The sequence below is a fragment of the Anas acuta genome, chromosome 16 (assembly GCF_963932015.1).
Source record: "Anas acuta chromosome 16, bAnaAcu1.1, whole genome shotgun sequence".
Lineage (NCBI taxonomy): Eukaryota > Metazoa > Chordata > Aves > Anseriformes > Anatidae > Anas > Anas acuta.
In genome coordinates this window covers 10,497,534-10,520,539 of record NC_088994.1, presented here as the reverse complement: position 1 = coordinate 10,520,539, position 23,006 = coordinate 10,497,534, and the positions used below count along the sequence as shown (strand labels likewise).

The 23,006-nt window shown below is 43.5% G+C and overlaps 3 protein-coding genes across 4 annotated transcripts; 1 reads left to right on the top strand and 2 right to left on the bottom strand.

The window, feature by feature from the left end:
* Nucleotides 1–709: 709 nt before the first annotated feature.
* On the bottom strand, nucleotides 710–9,005 carry CSTF1 (cleavage stimulation factor subunit 1). 2 transcript variants are annotated; one of them, XM_068700650.1, is made up of 7 exons: nucleotides 7,943–9,004; nucleotides 7,320–7,490; nucleotides 6,489–6,684; nucleotides 4,985–5,262; nucleotides 4,084–4,281; nucleotides 3,109–3,499; nucleotides 710–1,602 (listed from the first exon to the last, which is right to left on the bottom strand). In XM_068700650.1, exons 1-7 carry the CDS (start codon nucleotides 8,060–8,062, stop codon nucleotides 1,343–1,345), a joined length of 1,614 nt encoding a protein of 537 aa, XP_068556751.1. In that variant the 5' UTR covers nucleotides 8,063–9,004; the 3' UTR covers nucleotides 710–1,342. The 2 variants fall into 2 exon arrangements, with proteins under 2 accessions (XP_068556751.1, XP_068556753.1); XM_068700652.1 differs by lacking the exon at nucleotides 7,320–7,490 and having other exon boundaries at nucleotides 7,943–9,005.
* A 167-nt stretch (nucleotides 9,006–9,172) lies between these two features.
* AURKA (aurora kinase A) lies at nucleotides 9,173–15,624 on the top strand. The gene is made up of 9 exons (XM_068700654.1): nucleotides 9,173–9,290; nucleotides 9,508–9,598; nucleotides 10,692–10,974; nucleotides 11,543–11,621; nucleotides 12,307–12,498; nucleotides 12,814–12,952; nucleotides 13,335–13,483; nucleotides 14,153–14,327; nucleotides 14,918–15,624. The coding sequence occupies exons 2-9, from the start codon at nucleotides 9,545–9,547 to the stop codon at nucleotides 15,107–15,109; spliced, it is 1,263 nt and encodes a 420-aa protein (XP_068556755.1). The 5' UTR covers nucleotides 9,173–9,290; nucleotides 9,508–9,544; the 3' UTR covers nucleotides 15,110–15,624.
* Nucleotides 15,625–16,014: 390 nt separating this feature from the next.
* On the bottom strand, nucleotides 16,015–22,263 carry FAM210B (family with sequence similarity 210 member B). The gene is made up of 3 exons (XM_068700657.1): nucleotides 21,993–22,263; nucleotides 20,112–20,284; nucleotides 16,015–19,300 (listed from the first exon to the last, which is right to left on the bottom strand). The coding sequence occupies exons 1-3, from the start codon at nucleotides 22,161–22,163 to the stop codon at nucleotides 19,084–19,086; spliced, it is 561 nt and encodes a 186-aa protein (XP_068556758.1). The 5' UTR covers nucleotides 22,164–22,263; the 3' UTR covers nucleotides 16,015–19,083.
* Nucleotides 22,264–23,006: the final 743 nt, after the last annotated feature.

Genomic DNA, 23,006 nt, shown 5'->3' with positions numbered 1-23,006 from the left:
CGGCATTTGATTTGTCCTTTGTTACACAGAAAATAAAATTACATTTCCTTCTTTATATATTAAACAACTTTTAAAAAAGGTAATCTTTATTTAAATACAGACAAAACCTGTAACCCTCATCAACCCTTAAACAAGACACTTAATCAGTGGCAATGCTCAATCCAGCAGTAACAAAATAACCTTAAAGATCCTAATGAAAGCAAGTGCTGAGCTTATGGCCAAAGGAAGGTTCTCACACACGAAGCTCAGAAGTACTGTTTCACTAAGCTGCAGGCAGAATACTTGAATGAACACACTTAAAACTGCACAGGCCAGATAATAACATATCTGTAAGAATATGTAGTGAATTTTCAAACTTACATAAGGTTTAAGCTCAGATTTTTTTAAGGATCTGTATTGAGTATGGGTCTGGGAAACTTGCATTGTTAGAGATAAGAAATAGTGAGTCTGGGTTTTTGAACTAAAAAAAAATCATTCAAGTGCTATATAACAAAATTTCTAAGTAAAATGAAGCAAAGTGAAATTTCTGAGGTACATATATGAAAATTAATATGCACAAGTTTATTTTTTTGAGGGGTTACTGAAGGTGTCTATATCAAATTATTCTCATTTTCATGTGCTGCAGCACTGCCCCATTTTATAGTTGCAATGTAGATATTCCTTGAATTTGAGATTACACTTGTTAAGATAAATTCCAAAGAAGACAAGATTTCAATTCTGAGTTTTAATATCAGAACTAGAACACCATTGCTTGAATTCATCTAAACAGTTTAAAATTGTGTTTCGAATTCTTATAGCACAAGACTGGCTCAGAATCAAAGGTCCACTTGGCGAACTGGAGGAAAAAAGAAGACTAAAAGATACAAAACAGAGCTTTACTGAAGACGGCTTAAGGCTTCATTAAAATATTTGCCAAGTTCTGCTGTTACTTGTGTAATCCATTCTTTAAACAGACTTCAGTGGGATTGCACAGATACAATGCAGAGCAAAACTGGCTCTTACTGCCCAGTTTGAGCAAGATCTAGTCACATTATCTTTTGCAGGATTCAGAAAGATGGGAGAATACAATCCTTCCTGCAAGGATCATTTTATTCCGCACCCCAACTCCTTGAGTAAAATTAGAGATGACTTACAAAAATTAATGTCCCACACACTAATAAAAAATTAGCGTGGGGCAAAACTTCATCCTGGTGTTCCACGATTTTTCTGCCACGTTTGACAGAATTAAAAAAACGACAAGAAAACAGACACAGCGTGGCTCTCATCTAGGCATCTGTTGGCAGTACAATCAATACAAGATGATATAATGAATCTGGATAATCACTGTTTTATAAAAGTGTCCTTAGTCTGTTGTTGACCTTCTGTACCAAAATCTAGCCCTGTAGTCATCGCTGCAGGTCATGAAGCCAGGATTGGTAGGAGAATGGACAATACAGCGAACAATGCTGTTATGCCCAAGAGAAAGAAGATTTCTCCGTTCAGCAGTTCTTGAATCCCAGCAGCAGAGACTTATGGTCCTTTCATCTGGAAGCAGCACGTAGTCTTCTGTGTGGTTGAAGACAGCTTGTGTTCTGTGTACTTGCCGTCCACTCAAACCAGCTCCTAAATATATGCAGGAAAATATTAACTCAAATAGGATCTCTTTTAGGAAATTTGCAAACCTCCTGTATCTACTAATTGCTGCAGACTATTAAAAGAAGCCTTATTTTCTCTGTTATTATACAACTTCCATGTAGAACAACTAAATCAATTACAGATATTCTTTTGTAGCTATATAGTGTGTATCCTAGAATTTAGAGGACGGAAGGATGAAGCACTCCAGTTGTGGCAATCAAGTCCAACCACTCAGTATGAGTTCAAACAGTAAGCTTTAAAAAGCAGTTTTACCTTACATCTTTTGTATGAGGCTTACAATTGTAACTAGCCAGAAAGATCACAGGTAGCAGGAGACAGAGATCCTCGTTATCAATAATTTTCCTTTTGAATATCATATGGCATATTGTGTGACCTACCTTGGCCATACCTTTGCCCCCCCTTCAAATAAAACGTGTTTCAGATGCAGGCATTTATTTTCCAAGGAATAGACCTACTTTCTACCTTGTATTTTGCAAGGGTTTATTAAGGAGGTGCTGCACCCTGCTGGTTGAGAGCAAAAATACTGCTAGTGTACAAGGACTGCACAGATCCCAAAAGCTGAAACAAAAAATTTTCAGCATCCACTCCTCTGTCATGGTACAACACCCAGTACTTAAGCACACAGCTGCTTCACCGTAAAGCTTCCCCAGTCACGTAACTGCTATTGCATGCAGTTTCCATCTTTCATAATTTCCCAAGTCCTGCTGAGATCAAAGCGTGGTATTGTCAGCATGCTGGAAGTGTGGCTACCTCGTGCATAATTTCATCCTTCAAAAAAGTACGGCTGCAAACATTTTTCAGAATATTGCCATGGTTTACTTGAACCATTTATTTACCCAAGAGTCTAATTGTTAACTGCCCCAATGTGGATTTTATTCCCCTGCAGTCCATGGTACTCCTCAGGCAAGAGGCCTACTCTATCCCAAAAAGGATTATGCATTACTTTTGATCCTTACTTTTTTTTTTTATATATGTATTTTTTTTTGCTAGACCAAGGGTGCAGTATAAACTGACAAGCCCAAGAATAAAGATGATCATCAGCAAGAAAAGCAATGAGGTCTTCCACCTTCCCTCCAAATACTCATCATTTCTAGAACACATTAAAGAAAAACTAAGGAACAAAACCTTCTGCACAAGTGTTCTAAACTTTAGGGGATTCACATTTCGATTTCTTTTTCCCTAGCTTAGCAATCGCTCCCCTCCAAAAGCAATGGCATAATGCTGGTAGAGAAGCCTCCAAAATTCTACTTAAGACTCAGCAGGTTGAAAGTGACACAGCTTTTCTTCTTGATGTAGTTTACATGAAACGTTTTAAAAAATATGGGGCAATTTATCTTCAAAGAAGCTGTCTCCCCTTACCTTTAAGGATTATAGCTATATAACAGACTTAATCTTTCAGACAACACCACCACTGCCCCCTTGGTCAGTAGCTGAAAAAGAAGGTACTTGGAAGGTCACCTGCCACATACATACCTGTGTATTTGACCAGTGTTCGACCAGTGGATATCTCCCATAGTTTAGCTACAGAGTCTTTTCCACTTGACAAGATATACTTTGAATTTTTGGAAAAAATAGCTGAACAGACTTCAGCTCCATCATGCGCCTTCTCAAAAGTAGTGATACAGCGATTTGAAACACCGTCCCACAGTTTGATGCATCCATCCTTACTTCCTGTCACATACATGTTTGCACTTGCATTGTAATTTACTGAACAAATGGCATCTGTGTGCTGATCTTGAGGATTGCAAGACACAAAACACTGGAAAGTATTGATATCATAAAGTCGTAAAGTTGGGTGCTGGGTACCAACAAGAATGAAATCTCCCGAAGGGTGAAAAGAGATTGAGCGTAACATCTCTGCTTCCTGTTTGATCAAAAATACATAATTGGTGTAAGTTTATTAAAAAAAATAAAAAATAAAAAGCTAAAATGTGTCAGTTTTGGTGGCATTAAAGTGCTAAAAATTAGTTACACTATCAATTAGCATGACATGATGTATTTCAGCAAAATGGAAAATGCTCTATATAGCATTAAAAAGCTTGTGACAGCCTACACTTAAATATACCACAGTTTTTTTCCTAGAGCAGCTTGCTGTGCCCATTTATTTTTGGGATATTGCACAACAGTAGCAGAAGGTTTTGTCAGCCCGTCAAACCACCACATAATCCCAAACTCGTCTCTAGAACCACGATAACGTAACTGACTTCAAAGTCACCCATATTAGATTAGGTCTAGATTAACAAAAAGCAGACACAAGAGTCAAAGACTGTAAGTATACGTATCCGTTATGCAGACTCTTAACACAGAAAATGGCACGTCTGCAAATTTTGTTAGCTACATACTCCTACACACCTAACCACCTACATACACGGATGCAATTCAGCTCACTGATAGCTCAGTAATTACACACAAGCTTTGGTTGTTCTGAACTGGATGACAGTATCTAACCTGTATATATTTGAAGGCTCTTTTGGCAGAAGGCTTTGAATAGTCAAACAACTTAAGTGTGTAGTCCCTTGAACCAGATGCAAGGATCTGTTCTGTTGGGTGAAAAGCTAAACATGTAACTTCATCCACATGATCATACAGAGTCCGAATAACAGGATGATTTTCCATGTTTTGCTGTGCTGTCTCATTCATCATGACCTGCAACATGGAACAAGTTAGCATTAGAAGGGACATGCTTTTGACAGGTAATGCAGATTTTATACTTGATTATCAGATAACATCCCCGTATCTTTACAAAGGTCAATGGACTCGCTCAAGAATGAACTAGTATCAGCAGCAGTAAACTGATGCAAGAAAATGTATCACCTTCTTCATGAAGGGTCCAAATCAAAATATTATATTGCCAAAAGAATTAAGGGAAGGTGTACCAACAGGGAAAACAGCAACTTTCACTCATACAGAATACTACTGAGAATGTTGTGTATATTCTGAAAAACTACACTTTTGAATTGTTGCCTGGTAAGTGTTATCGGGAGAAAAAATAAAGCAAATAAATATGCGTTCTGGGAACCAGTACTGAAACAGCCACTGGATGCTGCAGAGGCCAGAAGAGGGTTCAAAGACAAGCTGTGTTTACACAGCACAGCAATTATCAACAACTATGAGAAGCTATTTCTGGCTCAGATCTCCAGGCTGCTGCAAGAAGTCACACAAGTATATTTTCTCTATGTCTTCTTTCTTTTCTTCAAGGGTACTTTATAAACCACTGCTGGAAAGGAAATAGGGTGAGACAGACATTAAGTCCAACTCACTGAGCCAGCCACAAGGCACAGACGTTGCATGAAACCCAGACAGCAGCTCAAGAATTCACGAAGTGGCTACGATTCAAGTCACATTTTACCTCAATAGGCATAGCACTTTTAGCCAGCATTCTCTCTGTATCAAGAATTTTTATTGAGGCATCGGCAGATCCTGTAGCTATTAACTGCCCATCTCTGCTATACGTAGCCACACGACATGGTCCCTTATGAGATGTGACGTAACAAGTCTCATATTCAGAAGCCTCAGGAGACATGGTCTGTACATCTGCATCAAATTCTAAGTCGATTCCTGTGCCTGGAGCTACTGTGTCCGACCGTCCAATTGCATACTGAACAGCACTGTCATCATTTTCCATTCCTGAAAAGAGAATTTGACACTCGTAAACCAGGTTCACCTCCTCTTTAGACAGACATGCTACGTCCAGATCTGTGCTATAGACTTTAACAGCTACAGCAGTCAGGCTTTAAGAGACAGCCCATGCTGAACAAGGCTAAGCTAGTGGAACAGGTTTAGTTGTACAGCAATATTCATGATGAAAGCAAGGTAGTTTGGCTATATCAAAGCTGAGCGCAGCTCTGTTAAACTTAACTGTGAAAATACAACCATGAACATCATATGCGTACCTAACAGTACTTAATATCAGTCACTTACAGAAGTCATAGACTGGACTATAGTCAACTTCTTATAGAAGCGAGAAGCAAGCCCCAATGCTATTACATGACATTTAAAATAAAAAAATAGAAGCATTTACCAATTACTCTTCTTTCCATTTTACTGCATCAAAGGAGAAAACTCCACCCCACAAACTACTATCCTAGCATTGCTAATGGAAATTATTACTTCACACCCACTCCACAGAATTTTTTTGTTTTGCAGGATAGATTCTGTCTACAGGACAAAGACAGTTCAGCATTGGAAGTCGTACCAACACAGGACATGCAATTTTTCAGCTATGTGCCTAACTGCTGTTACCAACTTCAACAGAAAAGTTTTTGCTGCTTTCATCTACAATCTGCGAGTCTAGCATGATCATTTCAGACAGACACAATGCTTCACCTATTTATACTCATGTAAATCAACTAGTTGAAGCAGCAGAACCAGTTCAGTTACAATACAGAGAAGACATGCTGTCATGGCTAAGCCTCTTCGAATAACCTAGACAGCTTGTTTCTACAGCAGCTCAGGAATTCTGACTACTGCGTGCTGCACAGATGTACTTTCAGAGAGAAAGGTATAGGGAGAGAAGAGGCAATACCTTTGCTGAGACCCCAGACCGTGAAGCTTATTTTCTTGAGAGTGGTATATAGAAGCTAATGAAGATGGCCAGTTCTGACAACGTTCAGTGACCTGTTTTGCTATCAATGCACACTCAAGAATGAAACATAGAACTGGAATGCACCATAAAAAAAGTAAAACACGTAGACAAAGGCTGCATCTAAATATACAAAAACTTTGTGGTATTACTAGAAATAAGCTTAGTATAAAACATGTATCGTCAGTAACACTAAAACCTTAATTCACATGGATTTAATCTAAGGATTTAGATACTGGACTTTTATGCTCATTTTTTTCCCCCACCTTACCTAATTTAATCAGGTGCAGCAGTTGTTCAGATGGTGCACAGACTGATTGTGGTTTTATCTCATTTATTAAGCCATTGGCAATATTTATGTATCCATCATATAGTAGCTGACTAATTATCAATTTATAAAGTTGCTGACGGTCTTTCAAGCTGACTTTTGTTCTATACATTGTGAGCAAGGAGTGCCTCGGAGGGGCCTGAAATATAAAAGAACAAGAAAAATTATATATGATAGAGACGCATGACACAATTAAAAGCTTTAAGTAAAACGCATGTGATGAATTGTGGTGCAGAGATATTTAGTATTTGCTTAGTTCAGGTTAGATTCAGAGACTGAGAAATGAAAGAAAATGGGAGAAAACTGGTGAGCTCATTTACTGCAGAAATGAAAATCTGGCCAATACACGGAATGCGAGCTGCACTAAGGAGCAACAACAAAAATAACGTTGTGGAGGGAAAAGATAGGCTATTAGTTCGAATTCATTCTGCGGGTATCCCTCGTGCTGGCACGGGCGGGCAGGTGGAGCCGGGCGGGCGGAGCTCGGGAGGCGATCACGGAGGGCCATGCAGGGCAGTCACAGCGCCGAGCCCGGCACCCCCTGGAGGTTCCCGGCCCGCAGCCGCTGCCCGCCCGGCCAGCCCCGAGCCCCGGCCTGGGGGGGGCGATACCCGGCCCTGGAGGGGGCGTGGGGCAGCGGCTCTGAATGAGGGCGGGGAGGGCGCTGAGCCCCGGCGGGGCTGCAAGGGCCGGGCGGCTTCTAGGGTGGGTGGGGGGCAACACGACCCGGTGTGTGCGTGTGTGTGTGTGTGCAGGGAGCGGCCCGGTACCTACCGACCCTTCCTTCTGCCTCCCTCGCTCTGCCCCTAAGATGGCGACCGGAGCGCGGAGCGCATCGATGGGCGGCGGCGGTAGGGGAGGAGGCGGCGGCGGCGGCCGGGCCCGCAGGACGCTGCGGCGCGAGGGCTGCTGCATCGAGCGCCCGCACATCGATGGGAGGCGGCTCTGCGGCGAGACAAGCGCGGCGGCGTCACGGCGCGCCCCCCCCCCCCCCCGGTCACGTGACGCGTGACGCCCGCAGGGAGCCCCCGAGCGGCGGGGAGGGGCCGGGCGCGGAGCTCCGGGGGGGACCCCCAGCACCCCCCCCCCCCCACCCCCGTTCCTCCATCCCCAACCTCTCCCCATAGGGCCCGTGCAGCCCCCGGCCCGCCCTGGGGGTCATAGGAAGCGGCTGGCAGCCGGGATTCTTTTGTGCCCCGGCCCCGGGAAGCGTCGAGGTGGTGCTTCAGCGGGTGTGCGGGCACCGGGGGCGAGTAACGGGCTGTGGAGCTGGCTGGCAGCGCTGCTGCTCCGTGCTGCCCGCCTCCCCGCTGCGCTCACTGCCACGCTTCCTGGTCGGGGCAGGCTGAGAGCCCGTCCCGACAGCACGCCGCCACCCGCCCCAAAGTCCTACTCACGTCAGCCTCAAGAAACGGCAGTCGAAGCGGACGCGGGTCGAGGAGGGGCGCTGCCATGCTGCCCATGCCCCTTGGCAGCTGCCGCCTGTCACATGCCGCGGCGACACGACGACCTGACATCTTCTTTTTCCCTATCCTGTACCGCTTGTAAACACCAACACAACGGGGCGGCCTTCGCACTGGTTCCTAGCGACGCGGAGCCGGTTAAGAGTCGCCTTCGATTATGGTTCTTCAGAGACCTGACAAACTGAACCTCGTCCTGGCCGCCGCTCGCCGGCCAAGGTCCTCCTCACAGGCGTGAGCAAGACCTCGCAGCTGCCTGGTCACTGAGCCACCAGCGCAGCCCCTCGCTCCTTGTCGCGCTTGTCCTCACGAGCAGCGCCGCTCACCCGCTGCCGGCGCTGTCCGGGCTCCGCTTCTCGATGACCCACAGGCTTTTAGAGGCTGCCACCGGCCGCAGCTCAGCACCGCTCACCTCACGGCGAAGCCAACCTGCGGGCCGAGCGTCCCCTCGGCGCGGCGCAGCAGGACAAGGCGTCCCCTTCGCACTTGTCCTCAAGAGCCGAGGGCACGTGGAGCGCTGCCCCGGGGGCGAGCGTGAGGCGGCGAGGCCTGCTTCACCCCGGCCCTCCCGGCTTCGCGCGGAGCTGCCACCCGCGGGGCACCTACCTCGCGGCCACCGCCACCACACAAAGGCAGGCGGGCGGCCCCACTCGCGCCCGGCTTCACGCGAGGTGGCAGCACCGCGGGTGTGTGTGTGTGTGTGTGTGTGTGTGGAGGCAGCGAGGGCGGAGGCCGGCGCCTCGCAGGCTGCGGGACTAACCTGGGGCCCTTCCCCCGGCCGCCGTCGGGGCGCTGCGAGGCCTGGGTGCCCGCGGGGAGGGGGCGGCAGTTGTAGCGTTGCCACAGGTGGGTGGTCTGGACATACGCGATTTGCGTAAGGCGGGAGGCGGCCGGGCAGACTTTGCGGAGCGCCGTGCGTTAGCGGGGCGCCGCGCCGCGCACTTGGAGTACGGAAGGAGCCGGCGGCGGGGCAGGCGCTACGTAAAATACGCATGGAGCGCAAACACCGCCCCCGGGGCGGGCGGTCCGGCCCGACGCGGGATACGCAGACGGGCCGCCGTTGCGCCTGCGCGGTAGAGGGGAGGGAGGGGGGAAGCGACGAGGCTCGGGCCTGGCAACGAGCGGCGCGTTGAGGAGACGCCAATCGGCGGGCGGGGCGCTGGGGAAGCAGCCAATCAGCGGCGGCGGGCGGCGGGAGGGCGGCCAATGGCGAGGGGCGGTGGTTTAAAGGGTATTTAAGGGAGGGCCGTTTGAATTCAAACAGCCTGAGCGGCCGCGGCCTGAGGTGAGCGCCTGTGGGCCTGGTGGAGCGGGCCCGGGGTCGGGCCCTCCCCGCTCAGAGGCGGCCTGAGGGGCTGCGGGGCCGGGGGTGAGGCGCTGCGCTGCGCTGCGCTGCGGTCTGTGGGGGAGGGAGGCTGGGCCCCGGCGGGCAGGAGGTGGGAGAGGGCCTGAGGTGAGGCTCTGCTGTGGGGCTGCCCGCCATCGCCGTGTTCTCGCCGTAGGTGAGGCTGTACGCGGGCCCTGCCCTCCTCAGGTGCCATGGACAAGAATACAAAAGAGAACCGTTCTGGGAACCCTGCTCGCGTCCCTAAGGTAATCCCTAGGCTGGTAGATGCGTTCCTCTTGATCACGCAGTTTGAGGCTCTTGTGACCGTTACTATTAAACTTACTAAATAACAGAGGGGGAGGAACACAGAACAGTGCCTTCTGTGTCTAGTAAGCCACAGTAAACTTTGTCTTGCAGTCTTTCTGTTGGAGAGCAATGCCCAAGGCTCATTATTTTCTATTACTACTATTTTTATTACTACTACTACTATGTGACTCTTGAATTGGGGAGCTCTCAAAATGATGAGGTGATTGAGGTGTAATGTAGGATCCTTTAGCTAGGGAGTAAATGTCAGTAGGTAACTTACTTGAGAAATGGCTTCCGCAGGAAAGCACTGTTAACGTTCGCATGCCTGTGTGGGAGTGCTCAAGATCTCTGTGACTGCAAGTGTTTATATACAGAATTGCAGATGTTCCTATTCTTTTACCTTAAAAACATGCATGCCCTGGTAAAGATTTAAGACAACAAAAGCAAAACCTCTTTTTAATCGTTTGTCTGTGAGTTGAACAAGAAAACAATATGTATCAGAGGTGTCGATGTGAGATGCCAATCATTAGTGTTTGAACTTAATTCTAGCTAAAGTATGCTAGAACAATTAAAGATTTCTTAAATATAAATGTAAACTGCCTTCACCTACTGAAAGCAAAAGTTTAAAAGCAGTTAACTGAATCTTACTAAATAAACTCTTTTGTTCTGCTGAACTCCTGTTGCAGTGCAAGGCATCTTAAAATGCACACCATTCAAGGGAGTAGTAGCTTAAAGCTGTATATCAGTTGCAAATATTTTCTATAGTAAAGGTCTGATGGCTTACAAGTTTTTACTGCTATTCAGGCTTGTGTGGAAAAGTTCTATAGCCAGCTATAAATAAGCATGCTGTTAACACGTTGGCAGCTCTCTACAGGTAAATTTAATTATTAAAATAAAAAATCAGAATTCCTTAATATTTCATTTTTAACTACTTAATGTTTTTCCACCTCTGTACCTTACTGAGGTACAACCCACACCCAACTCTATGGTATGGGATCATAAGGGCTATATAGTGTTATTCTATTACTAATGTACAATTGTTTCTTTCTGAAGACTGCAAATGCTGTTGTAGATGGCCCAAAACGTGTTCCTGTGTCTCAGCATTCTGCCCAGAGCCGGGTATTGAACAGTGGAGGTCAAGCACAACGTGTTCTCTGTCCCTCAAACCTTGCCCAGCGAGTTCCTGTGCAATCGCAGAAGTCTGTACCGTCAAACCAAAAACTGTCTAACAACCAGACAACACAGCAGCCCCGACCCAAGTTTCTGGTCCAGCCAATGGCTAGACCCCAGGTTCCAAGCAAGACCAATGAAAAACCTCAACAGGCTCCAGCACCTGGTAATTCTGAGGATGATGTACACATATTTATCAGTCTGTGACAACTGGGATATGTCCATGAAGCAGAGTGCAGTGAAGAAAATGTAAAACTCATGCGGATGATGTGGGGGACAGTAATGTAGAGAAATAAGTGGTTGCACCCAGAAACAGAACAGCAGCATGTACTATAACTTAGATGTTACCGTACTATTTGTGTTGCCAGAATCAGGTATTTAGAGCCAACATAAGTGTTTCTTTCCTCTGGAAAGCTTACAGATGCTCATCAGTCAGCTGTGAATGAATAAAATTGGCACTCCTGCATTAGTTTCTCCAGTATGCATGCTAATCTGATACACAAGGATATTGTATGGGTGGGGGGAAGCTTGTTTAATTTCAAGAAGACTTGGAATTACACTTTGATGCAATTCTAATTATGTTGCTTTGCCAATAGTAAACTACACTAGTTTTAACTATTGAATATAGTTGAATTGTAGATACTGCACAGAGGTTATACTTGTTCCTCGTGTGAGTTTGTGTTGTGTTGATTGGTCTATCTCTTAAAGTTGTTTTACTTATCTACTTTATGCAGCAAAAAGTTCTGAGGCAGAAAGCAGCTCTAAACAGAAAAATGAAGAGCCTACGAAAAAGAAAAATGAAGAGAATAAAAAGTAAGTTGCATGCTGAAATTTTTCCAGCTGACTGAGTGCTGTTGGGTTAGGCTTGCTTTTAACTTCCAGAACTTTGTGCTGCGACTAAGCTTGCTGTGTTGTGCCAGTAGCTGCTGGCTACTCCAGTCTTTGATTGCTAAAAACAGAGGCCAAACGCTTCGTAGAGGCAACATTTCACAATGAAACCTTAGGAAAGTTTACTTGGAACTGATAATCCTCAGGAACAAGAATTTACTGTAATCTGAAGAAAAGCTTTTGTTTAACGCTTTTCCCATGAGAGAATTCTGATAACCACTGCTCTAATCACAGCGTGTACTCCTGGGAAAATATTCCTCCTTTATATGTGCAGGAGGCTGGAGTCTGTGTATGAAGTTACCTTGTATTAGGGCTAGCTTTAAAACAATTCTGACAATGCAGAATTGTGTATTGAAATGTGCCTGGCTTAGTACACACAGTTCTGTTATTGCTGTAAGGTGTGACTGATGACAGTATTTCTCTGCATAAGCTTTATGAAGCCAGAGAGTAGCTTTCAGGATCTTGTCAGAGGTCTCAACATTTCGTCTGTTTGGTGGTGTTTCATTAAATCCCAAAATCTAGCTGAGATCACCAAGTATCTATTGAACAGGAACATTGTTTGTACATGCAGGTATCAGCTTTTGTAACTTAACTATCTCTCCTTTTGCAGAAGACAATGGTCTCTTGATGATTTTGAAATTGGTCGTCCTCTGGGGAAAGGGAAATTTGGAAATGTGTACCTAGCACGTGAAAAGCAGAGTAAATTTATTCTTGCACTGAAAGTACTATTTAAAACACAACTTGAAGAAGCTGGTGTAGAACATCAACTACGAAGAGAAGTTGAAATACAGTCTCATCTTAGGTAAACCTTAGTGAGCTATTTCTCTTTGCTTAGTTTATGCTCAATTAAAAAAAAAAAAGAGCTTGTTCTTGATAACATGACAGTGAAAACAGCAATCTCTTTTTAAACACATGACAACTTGAAACCAAGATTCTTACTATATTGCATAAAGAAGCAAGTCTTACCTCTGCTTCATTTGCAATGAAGCAAGCAATACATGGCAGTCAAGACTGTACTGTTTTGTGTGGCATTTATATTAAATCATATGTCCTGTACCTGTAAGTATGATAGTTGTACAAATACCTTGTTCAGAAAAATCTTTAAATCTTCTTGCAGGCATCCCAATATTCTCAGACTATACGGCTACTTCCATGATGTTACAAGAGTCTACCTTATTCTAGAGTATGCACCCCGTGGAGAAGTCTACAAAGAACTTCAGAAGCTTACCAAGTTTGATGAACAAAGAACTGCAACTGTAGGTCGTTCTAGCTGCTTGTACATCACTTGTTCTTATCTGGAGTACCTGAAGCATAAAGCTATCCAGATGAAATTCTGTCATTTGTGTGAAGCTGACTCATGAGATGCTTGTTTGATGCACTTGTAATCTATTTCTCAATATGTTGAGAAGACAAATTACTGCACGGCATTACTTAAACTTAACAACGTTCAGTGTTGCCCAATGCTACAAACTCTTGGTCATTTCAGGCAGAGCTTGTATTATCTTACTTCAAGTGTGTAAGGAATCATTGCTTAAATTCAAACCATTAATTATGCTTAGGATATACTATGTTCTAGACAGTAAAGCTAGAATGCTGGTGTCTTCATGCTTGACAGATTTGTTTTCTTTCTATTTGCAGTATATCACAGAACTAGCAGATGCCCTATCATACTGCCACTCAAAGAATGTGATTCATAGGGACATAAAACCAGAAAACCTGCTGCTTGGCTCAAATGGAGAATTAAAAATTGCTGACTTTGGATGGTCTGTGCATGCTCCATCTTCTAGGTAAGAATGTTAAACAGTGTTAAGTTAAAGTTAAACAGTGAAATACTTATGTGGTGAAAATGAAAGTGCTAGACTTCTTGTTCAACTTCTAGTTATGGAATGGAGGCAAATGTGAGCTTCCTAAAATACTGGGGGAAAATATCCTTTAAGAACTGGGTTACTGCAGTGAGGGTCTTAACTGGTGTGGCAAAGTGAGACAATATTCCTTCTGCTCTTTGTGTATTTCAAAACTTGCTGAATCAGAAACAAGAGGGTTGGGGCAGTGTACTGGTGGAGGCTTGTAGTGGTTCCTGAGGTGACAGATGAGAACTTCCATCGAAATACCACACACCCAGAATATACTTAGGGTATGTTTAACTAAACTGCACTGCATCTGAAAAAGGAAGCCTGTCTGACCTGTGAGCTGGTGGGAGGGGAAAAAGAAGGGCAAGACTGACTGCAGTGATTTTAAATGCTTTGAAGAAATTTTTTTTTCTTTAAAACAAACAAAAAAAACCAAACATACAAACAAAAACAAACCTATTGCTGGAATGTCAGTGCTGCTGAGTCCATCTGGGGTAAACTGCACTGAGGTATGGATAACTGCTGGCATTAACATCTTGATTTTTCTTAGAACAGATCTTAATTGCCATAAAGGGTAAATGATAAACTGTAACTTTTTTTTTTCAGGAGAACAACTCTGTGTGGGACACTTGACTACTTGCCTCCTGAAATGATTGAGGGAAGAACACATGATGAAAAGGTGGATATTTGGAGCTTGGGGGTTCTGTGTTATGAATTCCTTGTAGGGAAGCCACCTTTTGAAGCAGCAACATACCAGGAAACCTACAGAGCTATTTCTAGGGTATGTACCACAACTTACTTAGACTAGCTGAATTTTGCTTTCAGTTCTTCTCTTAAAGCTTAACTACAAGTTGTCTTGAGGAAGGGCATGTAGAACTAGAACTATAGTGAGACATAATGAGATATGCACAAAACTAGGCTGCTAAAACTGTCCTCAGTCACTCCAGTATTACCTGAAGAGATTTAAGACTTTGCCTGGCTTCTTGTTTCTGTCCTGTTTCTGCCTGCATCTGAATATCCACCTCTTCATAAAGCAACTAGTCTTTTCCACCTTTAATTTTTCTGGCTTATAAAATTTAACATTCAAGGTATTAAACTTTTTTTTTCCTGTTCTGTGCATTAGAAAGGTTCCAGCAAACTAGTCTTGTATTTGAAATACACTGAAAAGTACACTAGTACTAGCTTAACATCTACATGCAGCAAGAACCTTGTTTTCATCATAACCCTGTTGAAATTAAATAGGCACAGTGCACATCCCACAAGGCTGACAACTTTTCTTCCTATCTGTGCCTTGGAGGGTGGAGCCCTGTGGCTCTTTAATTTTGATTAGTGCCCAAGAACTTTGCATGATCTCTTGTTTCCTTTTACCAGGTGGAGTTCAAGTATCCTGCATTTGTAACAGAAGGTGCAAAGGATTTAATTTCAAAGCTCCTGAAGCATAACCCATTCCATCGGATGCCCTTGAAGGATGTACTTGTTCATCCCTGGATTACAGCAAACTCTACAAAGTTGCCCAACAGCAGAAAGAGTGATGTTACTGCCCCACCCAGAACGCAGTCTTAACAAGGATAATCTCATTGGATCAATGAGAGGAGTTCTGTACTGTGACTGCTGTAATATAATAAGAAAAGCAGGTCTTGGAATCCAGTGGCAATAAGGAACACAAGTCTTTAGGTTGGTTGTCAGCTTGAACTTATCTCAAATTTCAGTGTAAATCTATTTGACTTCTAGCTGGAGGTTGTGGAATACTTAATATACTTGAAATATAACTACACGTGGGCCAGGTTTAAGTATTATGCTGTTCAAGGCCTTTATGATGTGGTCTGTCATGGTTATAGATCATTGTTCCAGTACCAAGAGGCAGTTGTGATTCTGTCTTATTGAACAGTGCAATATCCCAGAGATGCCTGCCTATGAACTCATTGGGCTGCTAAGGGTATCGTACCTGTGGTGTAATCTGAAACTGAGTCAGGTGAATGCATTTGTGTCCTGAATGATGTATGGATTTTTGTCTCTAATTTTGCCTTAAATGTGAGCACTCAACGTTTAAAATAAAGACTTGTTATATATTGTTACAAGCATGGTACACTTATTGCTTCTGCAGCCCCCATCTAAATCACTTGTCTTTAATGTCATACTACAGTACAGCTTGGCTTCACATCCATGATTACAGAGCAAGGTTTTTTCTTGGTTGAAAAGTAAGCTGATACCAAAGTGCTGATATTCTTGAAAGAGGTGTGTGTGGCTACTTTTCTTCAATCACAACACAGTATTAAAAGGTAGGAAATAAATGGCATAGCATTAAGAAGCTTCTTAAGACACTAAAAGATGTTTGCAATTTTGAAAAGATAGAGATTTAAAAGAAACTGACTTAAATTGTGGTGCAACTTGTTTGTAGACAAGGAAAGACACTGAGAAACAAAACATGCAAACCACCTCTTTTCTAGTAAAACACTTCAAGCAAATGCTATGAGAAAGCAATTTATTGTATTTTTATTAACATAAGACCTTAAGGTCTCCTTCACTATTTTACAAACCATTTAAAAAATGACTTTTTTACAAGCAAGGATTCTAGATTTTAAAATATATTCTCAAATTAATTTAAAATATACTTTGCAGAAACTTATCTAAACAAATTGTCAGTTTATACAACTCTATCTTATTAGTAGGTAAGCTGAAGTCTGGTCCCAACTTAATGAAGCCCTCTTTCTTTACTGAAAGAAAAGCTCTAGTGCTGATGCCTTGTTAATAACTTCTAGGTGCATTTGCTTTAAACAATTCCTGTTTTAGAGAAATACTTCTTGGAAAAGGAAAACAAGCCTGTATCCTACTTCTCTAACTTTAGGACAAAACACCTATTTTGTTTAAAACTAACTGATCAGATAAACAAGAATCTTATCACTTGACTATTCTGAAATCATTGTTACCCTTAGTTAAGAGAACAGTGACCTGAACAGCTAGAGGACACATAGTAAAGAATGTTTCTTAGATCAGGGGCAACAAGAGCTCATTATGTTTACTCTTAAGATACACTGTCTGTCTACTTGACGCTTTGTATCTCCACTCACTCCAGAAGACAGCAGGTCCTGGAAAGCTAGGGAAGTGTTGGTTGCATGTAACAACACAGTAACCCTTCACTTGTTGTTTATGTAGATCCTGCAGGTTTTTACTCACTAAACAGCCAGCAATAAACTTTAAGTAACAATATAATATCCTGACTTATCAATGGTAGAAGGCAGAGCTTCCTTCAGGGACAAGCTGACATGAAACAAATTCTAATTATGGTTTAGATAGCAGCAAGGTAGTTAGCTTGTAGAGGGTGCTGTCAGCTTCAGCAGCCATACAGCAAAGCAGGCATAGAGTGGGACAAATCCTGTCTTTTTAATTTTTTAAATAAGCTAGCCAAAATGGACCGGACTGCTATTCCTCATACACACCAAACAGCAGAGCATTGGCTCTGTATCCTAACAAGCAGCTGTGCACAACAAGCTGTGCCAGAGGATTGAGCATATAGCTCCCAGGGAAGCAGGCCATACTGCAAGGCTGAGTCAATATGTCCTGTCAAAGGTTAGTATTTTGAGAAGTGTTTATCTATGTAATATGCCTTTGTGTTTATGCTACACATAGATCAATATAGATCAAGTCGGTGTACCTGCTCACTGGCAGCGGTTTCCATTTTAAGACACAGGGCTAACAGCACACCCTATCTGTGACAAAGCCATTGCCAAGGTTTTCAGGAGGTAGGCTCTAATAACAGCTTGCTTCCACAGGACAAAGGAAGGAAATGTCTCTTCCAATTTCCCCGTTCTCTGATGAACCAAGGGGTAGCAACAGCACAGAGGTGTAAGTACATATGTAGCTACAATTTATTTTTCTAGAGTGTGACCTCTCCTTTCTCACTTGCGATCTCAAGAATCCTCAGAGCACCCAACCAGTCTCTGGGTTGGACTTTCTGAATGGTAAAGGTGTTAGAGTGTAATTTAACATGTCTGAGCTGCATTAACAGCTTGCTGACAAAAAGAGAAATGACTTGCTCCTCCTCCTCTAGGACCTTCAGCACTATTCCTTCTTCACGATTCACTAACATGGCAAAAAACCAAACTTTAATGGCCATTTTCTGCCATTTTAGTTCAGTCAGATTCCTGTACAAAGAGCTCTGTGCCAGAGCCACCTTGGTACAAATGACAAGCATAAAGATGGAGGCAGACAATGTAAAAAGAACAGACCTGGAAGGAGGAGCAGATCTAAAAGATTCTTGGATCTGGCTTCAATCATCTCACAAAACCTTAGTCCTAAGTCTAAAACTCAGGTTTACCATGGAATGTTAAGCCAAGAACCTAGTTTTGAGATCCAGTCTTCGGTTAACTGAGTAGTATGTATTACACCTCTAACTGGTACATTCAGCAGACAAAAGCATAACAACATTCTGACAGAATGTCATAATATGCTGTCATATTATTCTGTCATAATAATATTCTGACAGAATAACGTTCTGTCAGACAAAAGCATAATAATTACTCTTGATATCTGAATTGTAGTGTCTGGATGTCAGTCCCAGATCTGAGATTCATCCACAGGAGCAGAAAGCAGTTGTGGTCAGTTTTCAGAAAAAAAAAAGTGTCCCCAGTACAAAAGTTAGGCCTCAGTACATGAAAAACCCATAGATACCTTGCATCTGACTTGGTCTTTGGAATATGTTCACAGGAGGTAATTCTGGTTATACTGATTTCGCTAAACTCAGGATCTCTTAGTTTATAGCATTAAAAAAACAAAAACAAACAAACAAAAAAAAACAACCAACCTTAGAAAGGCCAGAAAAGCACATTTTCAAACAACAAAATCTTGAAACATGAAAGCAACACAAAGAAGCTGTAGCTTCAGAGAAGTACATGAAGTACATTACCAATTCTAGCTAAAATAATTATCACTGTGCAATAATTAAGCATATGGGTACTCACTAAAATTAGCTTGGCATGGGTGTTGGATTGGAAGACCAGGATCATAACATGTCTTTTATAACAAGAACTCCTACATATTGCCTCAGATCCCAATATATATTTGCTTACCAAAAGACCTATTCATATAGTAGGATATTGTTTAATCCACAGACTATTAGGAAAATAAGATTATTTCCCAGTAATATCTATGCAGTAATAAACTACTGCTGCAGCTGTATTTTGATATGAAAAAAGTTATAGTCCAAAAAACTAGATTATAAAGACCCAGAACTGTGTGTTCAAAAGACTGTTCATTGTCAAGCATTTATATTACCACTTGCAGTGGAAAACAGATATTTTAACAGCTATTTCTGAGGAAAAAAAAAAAAAAAAAGAGGTGGCAAAGGGAAAAAAAGATAAGGGCAGCACTTTTCACTGCATTACATTTACCTGAAAGAACAAGTGAGAAATGCAAGAGAAGGTCAGCATTAACATGAACCCAAATAAGTATTTTAAAGAAATTTATCAATCTGAAAAGCTACATGAATATTGAACATTAAAATAATAATAATAAAAAGAGTAAAAAACAAGAAGAAGTTATTATGGATTTGGGGTAGGTGGTTTGAAGAAACCAATCTTCCGGCAGTATCGGACAATAAATGGCACAGAAACTATAGTAATGCTGATTCGTACCGGAGCAAACAATTTGTGAATAGCATATGCCAACACAAAAGTGCTTGTACCAGCAGCCATTTTAGATTGCAGCGAGGATTCACTGAAACCAAGTTTGAAGAGAACTGCAGTCATATCCACACCACTGTGGAAAAAGAAAATAAGAATTCTTAGCTTATTTTAAAATTGCACAATAAAGAAGATTTAAATTAAGAGTATTGTTTACTCAGGGAATTTAACATGACGTACTTCCAACTCTGGAATTTGTTTAATTTTACATGTTAAATAACAAAAAACAATGAACTCTTCCGACACTAACAGCCAAATTATTTCTATAACAATAGTACATATAATATATTGAGATGCACTTCTTTGTTGTTGTTTTTTCACTGGCCAGGTCCCTATGAAGTCAAACATCCTCTTAGCTATACAGCTGTACAGATACAGCATGGAGAATGTTCAGCACCATCCTCAGCATTTCCTACCTGTCTCTGTTATCTGGCATTTTCTTTTTTAACCTGATCCTCTGTTTTAGTGGCTGTTGCCTTCTGCAGTTTGAATGGAGTTCAGCACCCAGAAAAATAAATTTATCTCTAAGCTCCAGCACTTTCATACAGCTCTATCTCTACAGGCCATGCTACTGCTTGAGAACAAAAGATATCTCTGCAAAACAAAATAAATTCCTCTTTAGTTACTCTTGCACAGACTCTACTCTGTTGTTTTCACCAGCCCACCACAGTCAATGAACTTATATAGAATGACCAAGCAAGTTTATATTCACTCATACCTGATTGGAAATTAGATCCATTTATGCATCAATCAATACCCAAAATTCAGAAGATTCCTGTATATAGCTCAAACAAGCACAGAGCACATCTCTTTCCAGAAATAAGCACAATGGTAGAACATTTTTCTTGTCCAAACCATTACCTAGAGGCTATACAGTCAAACCGTACCTTGACACAGCCAGGTAGAAGATTCCTAGAGATACTAATGAAATTCCAACATGGAATGAAACCCCTACGGCACCATATTCTTTGAAAACTTTTTTCAGCTGTTGGGATTTATTGAGTTTCTTGTTTTCACTGCTGAGATCTGTGGCTGCTTTGTTAGGGGATCCACCCACATCCTAAAGAGAAAACAAAACATTAATTAGCATTAAGTACAATATTATATTCTAGTCAGTTGAACAGATTTGAAAGAACGAAGCAACTGGCTTGAGTACAGTGCTACTTGGAAGGCTTTGGGAAAGATAGTAATGTGCTTTTGCTTTTTCATTTCAGAATAGCTGATGCCTGTAGGCCGAGTCCATACAAGTTCCCATTTCCAACTATTCACATCAAACAGGTGTGCTGAGCTTGGTGCAAGTTCTTACATAAATGCAGGTTCCATCATTAAAAAGAATTGTTATGATCCCAGCCTTCCATCTGATCCAAACGGGTGCCAAGACACACTCACGCAGCTTTTGAGAAGTGAGACTGAGATGCCAGAGAATTTTGCTCATACCCAGCTCAGCTTTGTACAGCAAATTCTCATAACACAGCTAGGCAATTGATGGCACTGGAAGCCTACACGATGCCACACTGATTCCAGCCTGCTAACAACTTACTGATAGAAGAGGTCCAGCATTCAGGCTCCTACAAAGAACCCTCTGTAGGTCGGCTGACAAAAGGAAGAACAAGGGGAGTGCTACTGCTTTTGGTTCATTCTTGGACTTGGCAAGATTGTCAGCTAGGATTTATTCTGATTCTTGTATTTTTAAAGTTTTCAAACATAATGAATAATGTTAGATTTTTTTTATTTTTATTCTTTTACTTTGGCTTATGAACCAAGACAGTACGTGAACAGAACTGAAACTTGACTAAGAAAGAAAAAAAAACAACAAACAAAACACAACAAAAACTACCAACAAAAACTCACCCAACCTCTTTTTTGCTAAAACCAGATTTAATACTAGACAGTAAATGAAGAAACAAGATTCAAATACTTCTTTTTAAAACAAGCTCATTAAGCAGAAGACAGGGTTCACAGGTAAATAACCTTAGTACTTCCAGCCACGTAACACTGTGGCTGTACTACACGGCGGCTACTTTACCATGTACAGCAGTGCTTCTGAAGTCATTCTCACTCTTCAGTTTTATTAGAGGGAAGGAGAAGGAATTCTGATTTTAAATTCTGTTCCATAAAATTTAGATACCGAGTTACGAACTGGGACTACTTGAATTAACCAAGCAGAACAGTCTCGTAACACCTACTGCCAAAAGCAGCACCACATGCCTAGCCAAGCACACTCATTTATTCAACAGCATGATTTTCGTAAAAGCCGGGCATGGCTCGAATGGCATTTTAGCTTTTAACACAGTGATGTGTCATCCAAAGAAAGATGGGCACGATCTATTTAAGGAGCCCAACATGAGGACCGATTTCAGAGGAAAACATTTCATTTCAGGTGCCAGGGAAACAGGAGCTGACTGCCCACGGAGGTAGGTGTGGAGGTAGGTGCACCCTGGGCCGGTGCAGCACAGACACGTTGAACAAATGGTTCTTAAGCACCAAAACCCAGCTCCTTCTCCCTTCACCCGTGCTCCGAGCCCCCCACAGCTGGCAGTTTCTGGGTGGTGCCGAAGCAGGATGCTGAATAAACCAAGCGCTACCTGGACTGCCCCGCACGGCCCCGTCCAGCTGGGCGAGGAGCGCAGCCCACCAGCCACACAACCTCCGCCCCCATCACCCCAAATCCCCCCTTCTCACCCCAAAACAGCCCCCGCCCCCCCAGCCCTGTGGTGCCACCTCCAGGCAGCTCGCAGGGTGCGGAGGGGCCGTTCCCCGCCGCCTACCTTGGCCGAGCTGCCGGCGGCGGCCCTCAGCGCTACGAGAGGGGCCGGCGGTGGGCTGAGGGGAGCCCGGCCCGGGGCAGGGGGCGGGCAGCAGCGGCGGCGGCGGGCGGCGGAGGCGAGGGGGGGCCCGCGGGGCGGCGGCGGCCCCGTGCGCAGCAGCAGGCGGAACATGGCAGCGCCCGGGGCGTGCGGGCGGGCGCTCAAACCTGAGAAACGCCGCAGCCGGCGGTGGCGCGGGCGGGCGGGTTCCCGGAGCTGACAGCGGGGAGGGTGGTGGCGGGCGGGCTCCTTCTTAAAGGGGCAGCGCCCGCCTGGGGAAGGGGGAGTGTTGGGGACGGGTGCCCGCTGAGGTGGGCGAGGTCCTGAGGTGGGACGGGGCAGGGTGCGCTTGTTTTGGTGTCCTGAGGGGTGTCCCGTGGCACCCCGGGGCGCAGAGGAAGCCTGCTGACAGGGAGAGGCATCACGTGTGAAGCCTTGTTGGCAGACCACAACCTTAACGTGCAAAATAAGAATTAAAGACACCAATAAAGCACAACCCCTGTGGGACAAGCATGGGAGGTGGCGGGGAGGTGGCTCTGGCAGGGGGCTCCCTGTGTCCCCATGAGATCCATTTTTAACCAGTTGATGGGAAAGATCCATCCATGGCAGACTGGGACAAGCTCATAGCAATTCCTGGACATTTGTCGTGTAATTCCTGGAAATTTGCATTGTCATTCCTGCACATTTGTGAAATTTGTGTTTTTTCAGCCATTTAACCTTCCAGGAGGGCCCAGGATGTACCCTGGGGTGCATCAGTTAAGGCACTGCTAGCCAGTCAAGGGAAGGGATTCTCTTGTCATTGTCACACAGTCATCAGTGCTGGTGCAGCCTCACCTCGAGCACTGTGTGCAGTTTTGGGCAACACAATACAAGAAAGAGGTAAAACTGTTAGAGAGACTCCAAAGAAGGGTATGCAAGATACTATTCAGAAAAATAGATAGAAAATATTCAGGAGTGTCTGAAGTCACTTGGTTT

Excerpts from the sequence above, each read along its gene's own strand:
- CSTF1 (XM_068700650.1), bottom strand. The coding sequence starts at position 8,062 with ATGTCAGGTCGTCGTGTCGCCGCGGCATGTGACAGGCGGCAGCTGCCA. Across the intron at positions 4,282-4,984 it reads AAAGTGCTATGCCTATTGAG|GTCATGATGAATGAGACAGC; the intron begins GTAAAATGTGAC and ends TCCATGTTGCAG. Across the intron at positions 3,500-4,083 it reads GAGCCTTCAAATATATACAG|GAAGCAGAGATGTTACGCTC; the intron begins GTTAGATACTGT and ends TTGATCAAACAG.
- AURKA (XM_068700654.1), top strand. The coding sequence starts at position 9,545 with ATGGACAAGAATACAAAAGAGAACCGTTCTGGGAACCCTGCTCGCGTC. Across the intron at positions 9,599-10,691 it reads ACCCTGCTCGCGTCCCTAAG|ACTGCAAATGCTGTTGTAGA; the intron begins GTAATCCCTAGG and ends TTCTTTCTGAAG. Across the intron at positions 10,975-11,542 it reads TCAACAGGCTCCAGCACCTG|CAAAAAGTTCTGAGGCAGAA; the intron begins GTAATTCTGAGG and ends TACTTTATGCAG.
- FAM210B (XM_068700657.1), bottom strand. The coding sequence starts at position 22,163 with ATGTTCCGCCTGCTGCTGCGCACGGGGCCGCCGCCGCCCCGCGGGCCC. Across the intron at positions 20,285-21,992 it reads CCGCCGGCAGCTCGGCCAAG|GATGTGGGTGGATCCCCTAA; the intron begins GTAGGCGGCGGG and ends TTTTCTCTTTAG. Across the intron at positions 19,301-20,111 it reads TTCTACCTGGCTGTGTCAAG|TGGTGTGGATATGACTGCAG; the intron begins GTACGGTTTGAC and ends CTTTTTCCACAG.